Genomic DNA, 13,687 nt, shown 5'->3' with positions numbered 1-13,687 from the left:
CCGTCACAGCTCACCTCGGTGACCGTCATGTCCTCTGCCTTTTAGGAGCAGTACATTTTCATCCACGATGCCTTGTTGGAAGCCATTCTTGGAAAGGAGACAGAAGTGTCTTCCAGTCAGCTGCACAGCTACGTTAACAGCATCCTCATACCAGGAGTAGGAGGCAAGACGCGACTGGAAAAACAGTTCAAGGTACTGCTTTGAATACATTTCTTTGGGCAAAAAGCAAGGAGGGAAAGAAATGCCTTGAGTTTAGGGCTCATGTCCTTTTTGCATGAATGTTTAGACTGAGATGGATTACTGTGTGTACTCCTGAGATGTAATACATGGGAACATCCAGCTGCGACTTGTTTGTAAGTGTCTGAGTAGAGAGTGCCGTGCTATATTTTCATCTGTGCAGTTTACAACTTTATTTGAACATAAACACTTGCCCCTGGCCACAATGACGTAATATGTTGTTAGTTGTTCCAATCAAAAAAAAAAAAAATCCCCTGTATTCTTTCTGACCTAATTTATCTTACCCTTACGAAGAACGGCAATTTGTTGACATTATCTTGAAAGCTGAGCTCTTTGAAAGACTATCCCAGCAGATGATTTAGAAACTAAAAAAGACTTACTAAGCAATACTAGAAAAAAAGGTTAATTTTTCCTAAATGGGGTTTTCTTTCTCTTTGATAGGGGCACAAGGTGTGAAGACAGTTAGGGTTGTATGGAATTGAGTGAAATAAGGTGAAAAGAGAGACTGTAAGAACTATTAAAGTAATTAAGGTCAGAGCAGCTTAGCCATCTCAAAAGTACTGAATGCCTCCTATTTAGCAGTCTCTCATTAGACTTTAAAAATCTGTCTTTTTTGCACATTGTTCTATTTCTCATTTTGTGTCAAGATAAAAAGAATGAGATGAATCGGTGCCGTTTTCATTTTCATGGTAAAACTTTCCATAGACACTGAAACCTTCCTTTGAATCTCAGCTGAAGAAATGAGACTGTCAAGCAAGTGATAACAAGTGATATGAAATGAAAAATAGATTAATTTCACTAGGTTCAGTCATAACAACGTTATATTTCCAGGTCTCCTTTTATAATGTCCTGCCCACTCTAAAACCCATTAAGTTAATTAATAGTGAGGACATAGTATCTTATTTTGAATGCTGAAAATGAATTCTTTAAAAATTAATATTTCTTATGTTAAAAAAATAATTTTGTATTGGGGCCTAGCCAGTTAACACTGCTGTGATAGTTTAAGGTGGACAGCAAAGGGACTCAGCCATATACAGACATGTATCCGTTCTCCCCCCAAACTCCTCTCCCATCGAGACTGCCACGTAGCATTGAGCAGAGTTCCCTGTGCGCTACAGCACCTCCTTGTTGGTTATCCATTTCAAATATAGCAGTGTGGAGTACCAGTATTTTTAAAATTCTGCCGTTTGTTCCTGAAACATCTGTTTATACCTTGTTTTAAAAAATTCATCAAAGGAGACTGGGTTGTTTGTTCTTTTACAGGTATAGAACTTACCTAGAAAGAAAACACAAGAAACAGAAACTCAGGCTGCCTCCAGGGCCCTGGACAGTGTAGCTGTAGAGCAGGAGAGCATTCCCATACATTCTAGTAGAGAGTGCATGGGAAAGTCCACATTAATTCAGTAAATCCAAAGAAGTCATTCAGTAAATCCACATTATTCAATAAATATTGCTTACACAGAGCCTGCCGTCAAGAAACCTAAGGCCTAAAAGTAAGTGAAACAAGACGCACTCCACCGAGACAGTTGAGAAAAGTACCACCAGTCAGACACAAAGTGTTCTTAGGGTGCAGAAATGTTCAAAAGTCATCAGTTACCTGATTATTGGCATTTTTGCCAGATCTTCAAGCAGATGCTCTCAGTTATAGCTTTGTTTTTGTTCTGTTGTCTTTCCAAGCTTTATTGAGATAGAATTATAAGTTCAGGGGACACAAGGTATGATTTGATGTTTATGTGCATACTGGAAAATGTTTGCCACAGTAAGTTAACACGTGCACAGATATAGTCCTTTGAGTGAGGACGAAAATGTTGCTTTTCTTTCAGCTGGTCACACAGTGCAATGCAAAATATGTGGAATGCTTCAGTGCTCAGAAAGAGTGCAACAAAGAAAAGAACCGAAACTCTTCAGTCGTGCCATGTAAGATCTTAACAGCTGTTCGACTTGACTGTGTTTTTCTTTCCTTGAGATTTTGTGTGTTCGGTAAAGAGGCAACCACCACCACGGGGAAAAGTTATGCTTAGGACAAATAGAACAGATGGGAGGGGCAGCTGTCAGCACCAGGAAGTTGCTGTGTCTATGGGACAATAAATCTAGCTTCAAGTTCACCTCAAGATTGAAGAGTGAGGCTATTTCCACCAAGTCTTAGCTTAAAACCCTAAAAAGAAAGGTAAAGTCATTGTCACTGTGGCATGTATGCTCTCTTAAAATAGAAAGTCCTGGTTTAATCTGTCCAACTGGAACTACAATTATAAATTATCCTGTCAACTGAGACCAGGACACTTGATAGGTGGTGACCATCGTGTAAGTAACTTGGGACTCAGCAGAGGATATTGTGTGTATGCTGTAGAAACAGACATAGGGAATCAGTGGAGAGATTCTCTTGATTGAAAAAGGCCAAGATTTTCTAAGTGCTTCCTGAACAGAAAGATAGAGATAAGGGGATGCAGAAGAGCAGAGTGCAATATGTTGGTCTAATTATAGGAACATCAAACTGGGGTCAACAGTGACCTCAACTCCTCTTTCGTCTCTAGCTTCTTCGTGACCTGCTGAGAAAGTGTCTCCCACAGTTGCATGCTATTCGCATAATGCCTGCGTCCCTCTGGGCACGTGCAGATGGACGTGTAAAGTTTCCTTTTACATTCAGTCTTAGCTGATAATGCTTTAGCTTGGTTAACAGCATAGGTAAGTCTTAAAAAGAAACAGGAGCCAAGGGACTCTGTGGCTCATCAGGTAACTCTGAGAAGGTGCTGTTGATGGTGTGTGGGTAACCAAGGCAAATGTGTTTGTTTTTTTTTTTTTGTCATAGCTGAACGTGCTCGAGTGGGTCTTGCACCGTTGCCTGGAATGAAAGGAACAGACTACATTAATGCTTCTTATATCATGGTGAGAGTCAACAGTTACTTATACGTGAAGTTGATTACACTAAATGGTGCTAAAGAGCAGACACCACCTATGTGGCTATTCAGATACTTTCTCAATGTGTAATATCAAAATTTGAGAGATTTCTGCATCTGGAAACCTTTAACAAAGAATACCTAACCCATGAGGACACAAAAATGCTTAAGAAACAAGCTTGTTAAGGAAGTGATCCTCTTATTGATTTCAGCCATCTAGTCTTGGAATAAATGTTGAAATGACTGTTAAGTAAAAAACAGCAGGGGGAATGAGAAGTGAATAGGACACAGAGAGAAAACTGTCTCTACGTGTTAGCAGAAGTACATCTAAAAATTAGCCAAGTGCACTGAAAGCCTCTTCGGATTGTTTCAGTGAGGTTAGCACCATGCTGGTCTTATTTCATGAATGTGTTTTACTACCGTGGAGTTAGAATAAGGCACTCATAATCGCTGGTTCTTCATCTTCCTAACTAAAGGGCTATTACAGGAGCAATGAGTTTATTATAACCCAGCACCCTCTGCCGCACACCACCAAGGATTTCTGGAGGATGATTTGGGACCACAATGCACAGATCATTGTCATGCTGCCGGACAACCAGAGCTTGGTGAGTGAGGCACGCCTGCTCTGCATTCACGGGCCTGTGAGGCCGCACACATTCATGACCTTGCAATAGGGCGGTAGTGTCTGCACGCGCTGGGGAGGGAATGTAGACTGCTCATTTCATAGGTCTGCTCCAATCCTTGATTACTGATTCCTAGTGGTAGAACCCCTCAAATCTACTGTACACGGTAGGTGACAGAAGGTTTTGAAAAAACTTGTGTTTCCAACCTCACTAGTGTATGAACTGACACTGATCTCTTAGTTGCTACATGTCACTGTTGAAAACCACATGAGCAGTGGTCAACATGTATTGATTATATGACCTTGTATTTACATGTATTAGCTCATTAAATCATTTCTACAACTTGATGACGTAGGTACTGTCTTCACCTCCTTTAGGAGCTGAGAAAACTGAGGGACCTAGTTTGCCCAGGGGCATATACAAATAATTATGGCCATGATTCGAGTCACTTGTCTTATTTTGTTATTGTCTATGTCCAACCCCACATTACAGAAATGTTTCCCAGCCAAAAAAAAAAAAATCAGTATCAAAAGTACTAATAATGTATCATCATTTACCCCTCATTCCATAGGCAAGCCAGATCTGTTACAGGGAAGGAGAAAAGGAGAGGCTTTTTTGTTGGAAATTAACGGTGCTTTTTAAAGAGCTCGACTAAGCTACTAATTCTTTCTCCTCCCTTTAGTCCTTCCCTGTTGAGGTCTCCAGACTTCCCAGGTGGATCAGAGGTAAAGAATCCACCTGCCAATGCAGGAGACCTGGGTTGGGAAGATCCCCTGGAGAAGGAAATGGCAACCCACTCCAGTATTCTTGCCTGGGAAATCCCATGCACAGAGGAGCCTGGCGGGCTACAGTCCAGGGGGTCACAAAGAATCAGACACGACTTAGCAACTTAACAACAACTGAGGTCTGTGAGACCCTAGAGGAGAAGGGTGAGCACGTTTATGAAAACAAGTTTAAGTGTTACCGCTGCACTTTGATTGCCTGAAGTTTTCAATCAATTGGGTCTTCGGAAGTTACTATGAGGACGTGGAAGCACACAGACTAAAAACAAAAACAAAAATGATCTGCTTCCTTGAGTGTCAAGAGTAGTGAGGTTTTTAATCAGGAAAGAACAGCATGTGATTGAACCCCTAGTCTTGATGACATGCGTTTGACTGTGTGCCCAGTCAGTAGGAACTTCACTTTGTCGCTTTCTGCTCCAGCTTCAGAATACCAAGACTGCTTCTGTGTGATAGAATGGCAACAGAGTTGAGAATCTTAAGCTAAAAACTGGAGTGTAAATTTTCAAATTAGCTGGCAATAGGGGTCTATTCTGTTTGGCATATGGAAATTGGAGGCATTTAGGGTTGTTAAAACGTGCATTTGTTGGATGAGTCAGTGTTTTGTTATCCTCACTGAACAGAGGACAGCCACTGAAAGCGGCTCTACCCACAAGCTCATTTGCATGGGCAGGCGCGTGGGAGCCTGGATCCAGTGAGTCTGCTGTGCGGACAGTGAGGCTGCAGGGCCAGGCCTGCCACTTCCGGGTCTCTCTTGGGCCGCAGAGGCGATGCTGGAATCCTGCACGTCCGCACTCTTAGCTCAGAGGTGGAAAGTCAGATGTAGTGTTTCCTAAGGGCTTTCCTGCTGGCTGAGTCGATAAAGAATCTGCCTGCAATCCAGAAGACCTGGGTTCGATCCCTGGGTCAGGAAGATCCCCTGGAGGAGCAAATGGCAACCCACTCCAGTATTCTTGCCTGGAGAATCCCATGGACAGAGGAGCCTGGTGGGCTACAGCCCATGGGGTCGCAAGGAGTCAGGCATGATAATATCTCTGCATTTTTTGTTTGCTTTGTTATTTATCACTACTGTAACTCTACAAGACCATGATTCTGTGGATGGCCCAAAAGTCACTGTGGCCAAGGCATCTTTGCCTTTTCCATCAGCAAAATACCCATGAGACCAGAGCTCCTACTGAAGTCAGTAGCATTGTTTCCTTGTAATAGTCTGTCAAGTTGAGAAATTATTCCCTAGTTTACTGTCTTGTGTTCAAAACTATTTTTCTGCCTTTCTTCCACCATTTTGTTAGTTGCTCAGTTGTGGGGTTTGTGACCCCATGGACTATAGCCCACCAGGCTACTCTGTCCATGGGGTTCTCCAGGCAAGAAGACCTGAGTGGGTTGCCATTACTAACTCCTTTTGGCAGTTGGTAGGCCAGTTAGAGAATTTCTAATTCATATTATCATCATAATAGTTATTTGGGGTATATAGTTTTATTATTCCCACTTTTCCAACATGGAAATTAAGGCCTAGTCAGATTATTCAGGGGCATATCCCGTCCTATGCTTAATCTGTGTATTTGGTCAAATTTAGAGGCCTTGTTCATCATTATGTCTTTGCTGCTGTTTTAGTTGCTTAGTGGTGTCTGACTTTGTAACCCTATGGACTGTAGCCAGCCAGGCTCCTCTGTGCAGGGGATTTCTCAGGCAAGAACACTGGAGTGGGTTGCCATTCCCTTCTCCAGGGGATCTTCCCAAACCAGGGATCAAACCCATGTTTCCTGCATTGCAAGTGTCTTCTTTACCACTCATCCACCAGGATACCTGTTAAAAGGGTCCTAATTCCATATCCTAGGGCACAGTGTATTAAAATCCAAGACGGTTACAGACTTCTTTTGTATAGACTAAACCCGATTGCTAATCTGTTTCCCCTTATGCTGAGCTTTAAAAATAAAAATGTACTTGGCAATAAGCTATATTGAAACTTGAAAGGGTGATAAGTCTTATTGGACTGTTGGCTCATTTCTAATGCAACAATGTAAGATTAAACAAAACCTTGCTTTGAACATTATTCAGAATTATTTCTGACTTCACTAGTATAGTGTCTAGGCTTTTTCAGGAAAATGCCCATAGAAATCTATATATTACATGCAAACTGTAATTTGCCATTTGAACTGATGAGAAAAAGGAGATGAGGCTCATCATAATGATTGGATTTCTCAGTCTCCAACCTAGGCAACGGTTATCTTTTTCTTAGGCCTTCATAGTTTTCAGGGGAAGAATTCAAGTGTCAAGCCTGAATATTGTATTAGTTTCAGATGTACAGCTTAGTGATTCAGTTATTTCTTCTGATTCTTTTCCATTACAGGTTATTACAAGATATTTGAATATTGCTCCCTGAGCTGTAAATTGTTATTGCTTATCTATTTTATGTACTGTAGTTTCTGCTACTGAATATTTATGTTTAATCTTAAAATAGATAAACATTTAAAGCTTGCCTGATTCAAGACTGAAAGACCTGAAGTCTTAACATTGACAGTTTAACTTCCCTTTTACAAAGCACCTTATACTTATAGCCAGCATGCTTATTTATGGACCTGTCTGAGCTTTGTAGATGAAAACTGCCTTCCCTCACTGGTATATTAAGAAAAGTACATAAGATAATGTTTACCAAAAGTCTTTTGGAAAATGCTAGTCAACTGTAGAACTCTTAATAACATAATCCATAGAATAACAATTAGCATATCTTAATTGCACTAAGCCACTGTGAAATAATAAAATGGATAGGATAGGAGATCGTATCTTCTTTTTTATTCTCACACTTACCATTACACAGCATTTCTCAGCCAGGGGTTAGACATCCCCTACAGAAGGAGCCTTTTTGGTCGGTTGAGTAACATAGATGAGAGGTGCCAAAACATAGTGATTGTGTTTTACAATAAAATACAATAACCACTGACCTCAGCATGATGCAATATGCGTATATCAATAATTCTATGAACCCAACTTAAAAGATGATCTGGGAATCATGGGAAATTGCAAACATAAGAAATTGGTAAGAAAATTTAAGAACGAATGGTTGACAGCCCTGCAGAAGAAGTTTTTTCTTTTTTTCTTTGGTGCCTGTAGGCTGAAGATGAGTTTGTGTACTGGCCCAGTCGAGAAGAATCCATGAACTGTGAGGCCTTTACCGTCACCCTTATCAGCAAAGACAGACTGTGCCTCTCTAATGAAGAGCAAATTATCATCCATGACTTTATCCTTGAAGCTACACAGGTAACCTCAACCTCAGGTCCTTGGTAACAGCTGTACTTAGGTCCTGGGTGATTCTAAGTCACAGTGAAGTAATCTACCACCCTGAGGACAGGCCCAGGCAGGCATCTTGAGTATGACCTAATTTTAAATGTGCACACTTCCTTTTTTGCTGCCTTCAAGTATTTGCTTTTTCCAGGTGGAAGGGTGAAATGTAGCAGTTCCTCGGATTGAGCATGCATACAAATAGGCTTGTTGACCTGATTGTAAGAACAATATACTAGAGCTCTATAGTTACTTTGCCATCAGAAATGGAAGCCTTAGAATATAATATGTTGCAGGGGTGATAATATTAAGACTATACATTTAAAAAAATACACATTTTGATGAGTAATTAACTATCTTCCTATGGAGTGGTTAAGAGGGGAGTTATCTTATTTAGTAAATTAAATACTGATGTCCTTTCCCCTTCCTTGTTTTAATTTTTATAGACAAGATAGAATAGGATATAAAGTCTCTTATAGTTTGTTGTCCCTTAAAATGTTTGCCTGAACAGGATTCTATTTCACTGTGATTACCTCATTTGTTGCTTCCCTGGTGGCCTAGCAGTAAAGAATCTGCCTGCAGGGCAGGAGACACAGATTCAATCACTGGGACAGGAAGCTCCCCTGGAGAAGGAAATGGCAACCCACTCCAGTATTCTTGCCTGGGAAATCCCATGGACAGAGGAGCAGGACTATAGTTCATGGCATCAGAAAGGATTCGGACACAACTGTAGCAACTACAGTACCACACCACCAACCTCGTTTGTTAACTGTCAGGCAGAGACCTCCCTAGTACTTTCCTCCTTAGAGCAGCTTGGGTCTCCTGGCAATCATGGTGTTCTTCAGTGGTCTGTACTATGTGCTAGCAAGTCCCAGTTGTTAAGACTGTAGATGGGGTGAAGTGAAGGGTGACCTGTGACTCGTGTCATGCTGGTTGCAGGATGACTATGTCCTCGAAGTCCGACATTTCCAGTGCCCCAAGTGGCCCAACCCGGACGCCCCCATCAGCAGTACTTTTGAGCTCATCAACGTCATCAAGGAAGAGGCCTTGACAAGGGACGGCCCCACCATTGTGCATGATGAGTATGTACCAGGTTTTTTCCATTTTCCTGTTGCACTGTGATAGGAGGAGGGAGGAGGGAGAGACTCACAAGCCCTCTCTCTGCAGGCGACAATTCCAGGGTATTTCTAATGTGCACATGTCGTGGTTTCTACTGGGTCCATGCGGTTTCTAGTGTGCACTGGTGTAAAATGTTGTGCATTTTAGTCTGTCAGAGGCTTCAGGTTCTGCTCTAGGGTTCATCTTTCTAGATAGTACTGTGTCTTAGCCTACCGCAATATATCTGCATGCTTTCCTAGGTTTTCTGTTTCAGTAATGCAAACTAGACAGTAATGTACATGTTTACATTTATACTAATTTACATGGCATAGTTTATATTATCTTTAAATCCTTACACTGATTTTCAACAAACACTAGGTAGAAAACCTTTTAAAATATGTTTAGTTGATTAGTAGTCATAAAGTTAACTCTTAATAATATTTATAGTTTACATTATGTTTTGAAGTTTACTGTCTCTGGTGGTTTAAAGGTAAAGCATGATTTGCTTCTAGCTCAAAGCTGCTAGGTGTCCGAATGGAGTTCAGACCCCGCACACTCTCACTTTAATGAGAGGGACAGGGTCCTAGATATACCTAATGGTGTGTGAATATCTGGAGTCAGACTTCATAGCTGGGACTTGACCTGCCAGACAGTGGCAGATGGTTTCAAGTCTCACAAGCCTCTAGCCCAGGTTCCACGGTAGGTAGCTTCCTTAGTCAGCACGTTGTTAGGCATTTACTATTAAATTACCACCCCCTCTGCTAGAGTAGATATTAATACATTTCACAGTGAAGCTTATAAAATAAGCCTTTGCTTTGAACTGTTGCTGTCAGAGGAAATGAGACTTCTGGCGGAGGTCAGTACTGTCACCAGTTTGAAGCAAGCCACATGACTGGCTCCTTCCAAGGAGTCTGATGGTCTTTTTAAAATAGTGACTATTTCAGAATGTTAGCCTGCCTCTTAATTAGATTAAGAAGAACTAAGAGGCTACAGTCTATGGTGTCCCAAGAGTTGGACACAAGTTAGCAACTAAACCACCACCAGTAAGTAAGATCCCTGGAAATGTGACAACCAGCAGTAGTGTTTAAATGACACAGACAGCTTCAGAATAACTAGATACTTGCTCCTAGTCTAAGCAACTGTAGGATATGCAGTTATAGCAGAAAGTGAGGACTGCTTCTAGAGTCTCCCTCCTCCCCACTAATCTGGGTTAGCTTTTCAAATACCTTCCGGATTTTACCAGCTTTTAGCAATTCAGGCCAAATTCTGATGTTGCTGCCCGGTTTTGTTTTGGATTTTGGGGTACTAATAGTACTCCAAGGATCTGCCCTTAAGTCAGGAATGCAGCTGATCTTATATTACAGAACGGAGAAAGGGGAAAAAAAAGTACAATTTTAACAGAACTGTTTGATTCATTCATCTATATATAGCTTTGGGGTGGATTGTCTTATGCAGAGATTTTCATTTTACACTACAGGCTGCATATGTTACCTCTGGACTTAATCAGATACAGCTTGTTCTTAGGTCTAAATAAGAAAAGAGCAAGTTAATCCTACACTAGTGCATCTTCACATGTTACGTAGGTGAGCTGGATGAAAAGCCCCCAACGATCAAGTGTTCATTCATTTACCCACCATCTTTAAGAGAGAAGTGAGTCCATTAAAATTATTTTTCTACATTACTTGAGCAAATTTGAAATTTTTAAGTAGTTGCTAGCTCTAGTACAGCACTCTGAATGCCAGTTACCTTTCAGTTTCCATCTTACCTTTTGCACCTCTAAATATCCCTTCCTGCTAGCCTACAGACACCTCAAGTCTAGTATCTGTAGGTCCAAGCTCAGCCTCCCGTCCTGCTCCCATCCACTTAGTTGTACAAACCAGAAAGACATCAAAGTCCTTCTTTGTGCCTCCTCACCTCCATGTATCATTGGCCCCCAGAGCTTGCAGATGCTCCGCAGGCTTTCAGTACACTTTTCAAATCCTTCTGCAGCCTGGTTGAAGTCTACTCTGCCCCAGCTATCATCCCTGTCCCCCTGGCTTCTCATTCAACACACACCTCAAAAGGCACTCACTCTCTTTGAAACTGTCTCTAATTCATCCCAGAGGTGATCATTCACAGACAACACATCTTTACCAGTGCCATTCCTGTTTATCAGATCCGCTTCTCACTGCTTGTTTACATGACTGTCAGCCCCACACTGCAGAGACCAGCAGTGTGAGCTCATTTGTCCCATTCTCCATAGAGTGAAGTCCTATGCCTGACACACAGTGGGTAGTAGAAAGATACTGATATGAGTTGGTACTGTGTTTCAAGTTAGGATGACTTACCCATTATTCAGGATATGTGCTTATATATGAACTTTGCCCGGAGAGCCTTGTTTTTGTTTTGGTTATTGTTATTTTACCTGCTTACATTTATCTGTGGACTATAAAGCCAATTTACAAAGTTTTTAAAGCCCTGTCAAAAAATAGGTGGGGGGAGGCTTGGAAAGGCCTGGGTGCTTCCACTGACCGAGAGTTAAACTTCTAGCGCACAAACTGTGCTGTCTTCCTGGTCCTCACAGCTGTGTGCCAGGTGAATGGAGTTTCTAGATAAAACGATCTCTAAGGGTAAAACTTCCTCAACGAAAAGTACACTCATTCAGTTTGAGCACAGGCATAGGTTAAAGGCAAACCGCTTTGTTCTCAGCTTCCTATGTTCGTCTGCTCAAGACAGTCCTATCCAGAGGCTGATCTGTATCATTACTGTCAAATGGCAAACACAGAGCCTATTTTCCTCAGAAGAGTGTGGAACACAGTCATGGTTCTTACACCATTTTATGAGACAGTAGTAGCTTAGACCTTCACTTACAGAACCAAAAGGCTGGTTTCTTGTGTGAATCTACCACCCTGTTGCATGCCAGAGTGGGCTGATTTCATTCAGCAGTTTTCAGAGTGGGATCTGAGGGTCCCCGATTGGGAAGGGCGGCGGGACGGTCTCTTGGATCACCTTCTAGGTAATCCAGGCAGACAGCAGTTTTCAGAATAATACAAAGATACTGGTAGCCTTGTTCACTCTTATTCTGTCTTGAGTGTACAGAGGAGTTTCTCAGAGTGACCTGACCCAGGTGACATCCCCACTCTGACAGCGAAGGGAATGTGTGCTTGCATGGTGGTGTGTTTCAATGTTTTCTCAGCTCTAATGTCTGATACAGTAAAGACTGATAGCTAACGGCCAAATAAGAAAAAGCTCTTTTAGAGGGTTTTCAATAATTGTTAATTTTGACCTGAGATGGTCTATAGCAAATGCTTCTGAAATATATGGACTGCTTTCTGAACCAGCTGTTGTAAAGACACCCCCTCAAGTTAGAACTAATTGAGTCCTTCTTTTAATCCTCAAAATCACCCCATGAGGGGAGTAATTTTAGGATCCGCTCTTCCTGTGTGAGGAAATGAGGGCTGCAAAGGTAAGTCCTAGGGCCTGTGTGCACATGTATCTGGTGAGCAAGGATCAGAGCCAGCACCAGCTACTAATGTGTAAGGTCCAGGGTAAAGTGAAAACATAGGACCCCCTTGCTCAAAAATTATTACCAGTAAAGCATTTCCAGTTAAAGAAACAATCCTGTTTACCATCAAATCAAAAAGAATAAAATACCTAGGAATAAACCTACCTAAGGAGGCAAATTTAAGTGACTAGATGTGATAGAGTGCCTGATGAACTATGGAATGAGGTTTGTGACATTGTACAGGAGACAGGGATCAAGACCATCCCCATGGAAATGAAATGCAAAAAAGCAAAATGGCTGTCTGGGGAGGACTTACAAACAGCTGTGAAAAGACGAGAAGCGAAAAGCAGAGGACAAAAGGAAAGATATAGCCATTTGAATGCAGAGTTCCAAAGAATAGCAAGGAGAGATAGGAAAGCCTTCCTCAGCGATCAATACAAGGAAATAGAGGAAAACAACAGAATGGGGAAGACTGGAGATCTCTTCAAGAAAGTTAGAGATACCAAGGGAACATTTCATGCAAACATGGGCTCAATAAAAGACAGAAATGGTATGGACCTAATGGAAGCAGAAGATATTAAGAAGAGGTGGCAAGAATACACAGAACTGTACGGAAAAGATCTTCATGACCAAGATAATCACGATGGTGTGATCACTCACCTAGAGCCAGACATCCTGGAATGTGAGGTCAAGTGGGCCTTAGAAAGCATCACTACAAACAAAGCCAGTGGAGGTGATGGAATTCTAGTTGAGCTCTTTCAAATCATGAAAGATGATGCTTGAAAGTGCTGCACTCAATATGCCAGCACATTTGGAAAACTCAGCAGTGGCCACAGGACTGGAAAAGGTCAGTTTACATTCCAGTCCCAAAGAAAGGCAATGCCAAAGAATGCTTAAACTACCGCACAATTGCACTCATCTCACACCAGTAAAGTAATGCTCAAAATTCTCCAAGCCAGGCTTCAGCAATACCTGAACTGTGAACTTCCAGATGTTCAAGCTGGTTTTAGAAAATGCAGAGGAACCAGAGATCAAATTGCCAACATCCGCTGGATCATCGAAAAAGCAAGAGAGTTCCAGAAAAACATCTATTTCTGCTTTATTGACTATGCCAAAGCCTTCAACTGTGTGGATCACAATAAACTTGGAAAATTCTGAAAGAGATGGGAACACCAGACCACCTGACCTGCCTCTTGAGAAACCTATATGTAGGTCAGGAAGCAACAGTTAGAACTGGACATGGAACAACAGACTGGTTCCAAATAGGAAAAGGAGTACATCAAGGCTGTATTTTGT

The 13,687-nt window shown here is 41.6% G+C and overlaps 1 protein-coding gene across 4 annotated transcripts in view; it reads left to right on the top strand.

Moving 5' to 3' along the window:
• Positions 1-13,687, top strand: part of PTPRG (protein tyrosine phosphatase, receptor type G) — a 772,648-nt gene that overhangs the window by 744,679 nt on the left and 14,282 nt on the right. For all 4 annotated transcript variants that reach the window (XM_018066932.1, XM_018066935.1, XM_018066931.1 and 1 more), the window contains 6 exons: positions 46-192; positions 2,061-2,154; positions 3,044-3,120; positions 3,608-3,736; positions 7,642-7,788; positions 8,749-8,891. In XM_018066932.1, coding sequence (XP_017922421.1) covers positions 46-192; positions 2,061-2,154; positions 3,044-3,120; positions 3,608-3,736; positions 7,642-7,788; positions 8,749-8,891 — 737 coding nt within the window. The remainder of the gene's footprint in view (positions 1-45; positions 193-2,060; positions 2,155-3,043; positions 3,121-3,607; positions 3,737-7,641; positions 7,789-8,748; positions 8,892-13,687) is intronic.

Source organism: Capra hircus, chromosome 22 (assembly GCF_001704415.2).
Source record: "Capra hircus breed San Clemente chromosome 22, ASM170441v1, whole genome shotgun sequence".
Classification (NCBI taxonomy): Eukaryota; Metazoa; Chordata; class Mammalia; order Artiodactyla; family Bovidae; genus Capra; species Capra hircus.
The sequence above is the reverse complement of the archived record's forward strand: the minus strand, read 5'-3'. Positions and strand labels throughout refer to the sequence as shown.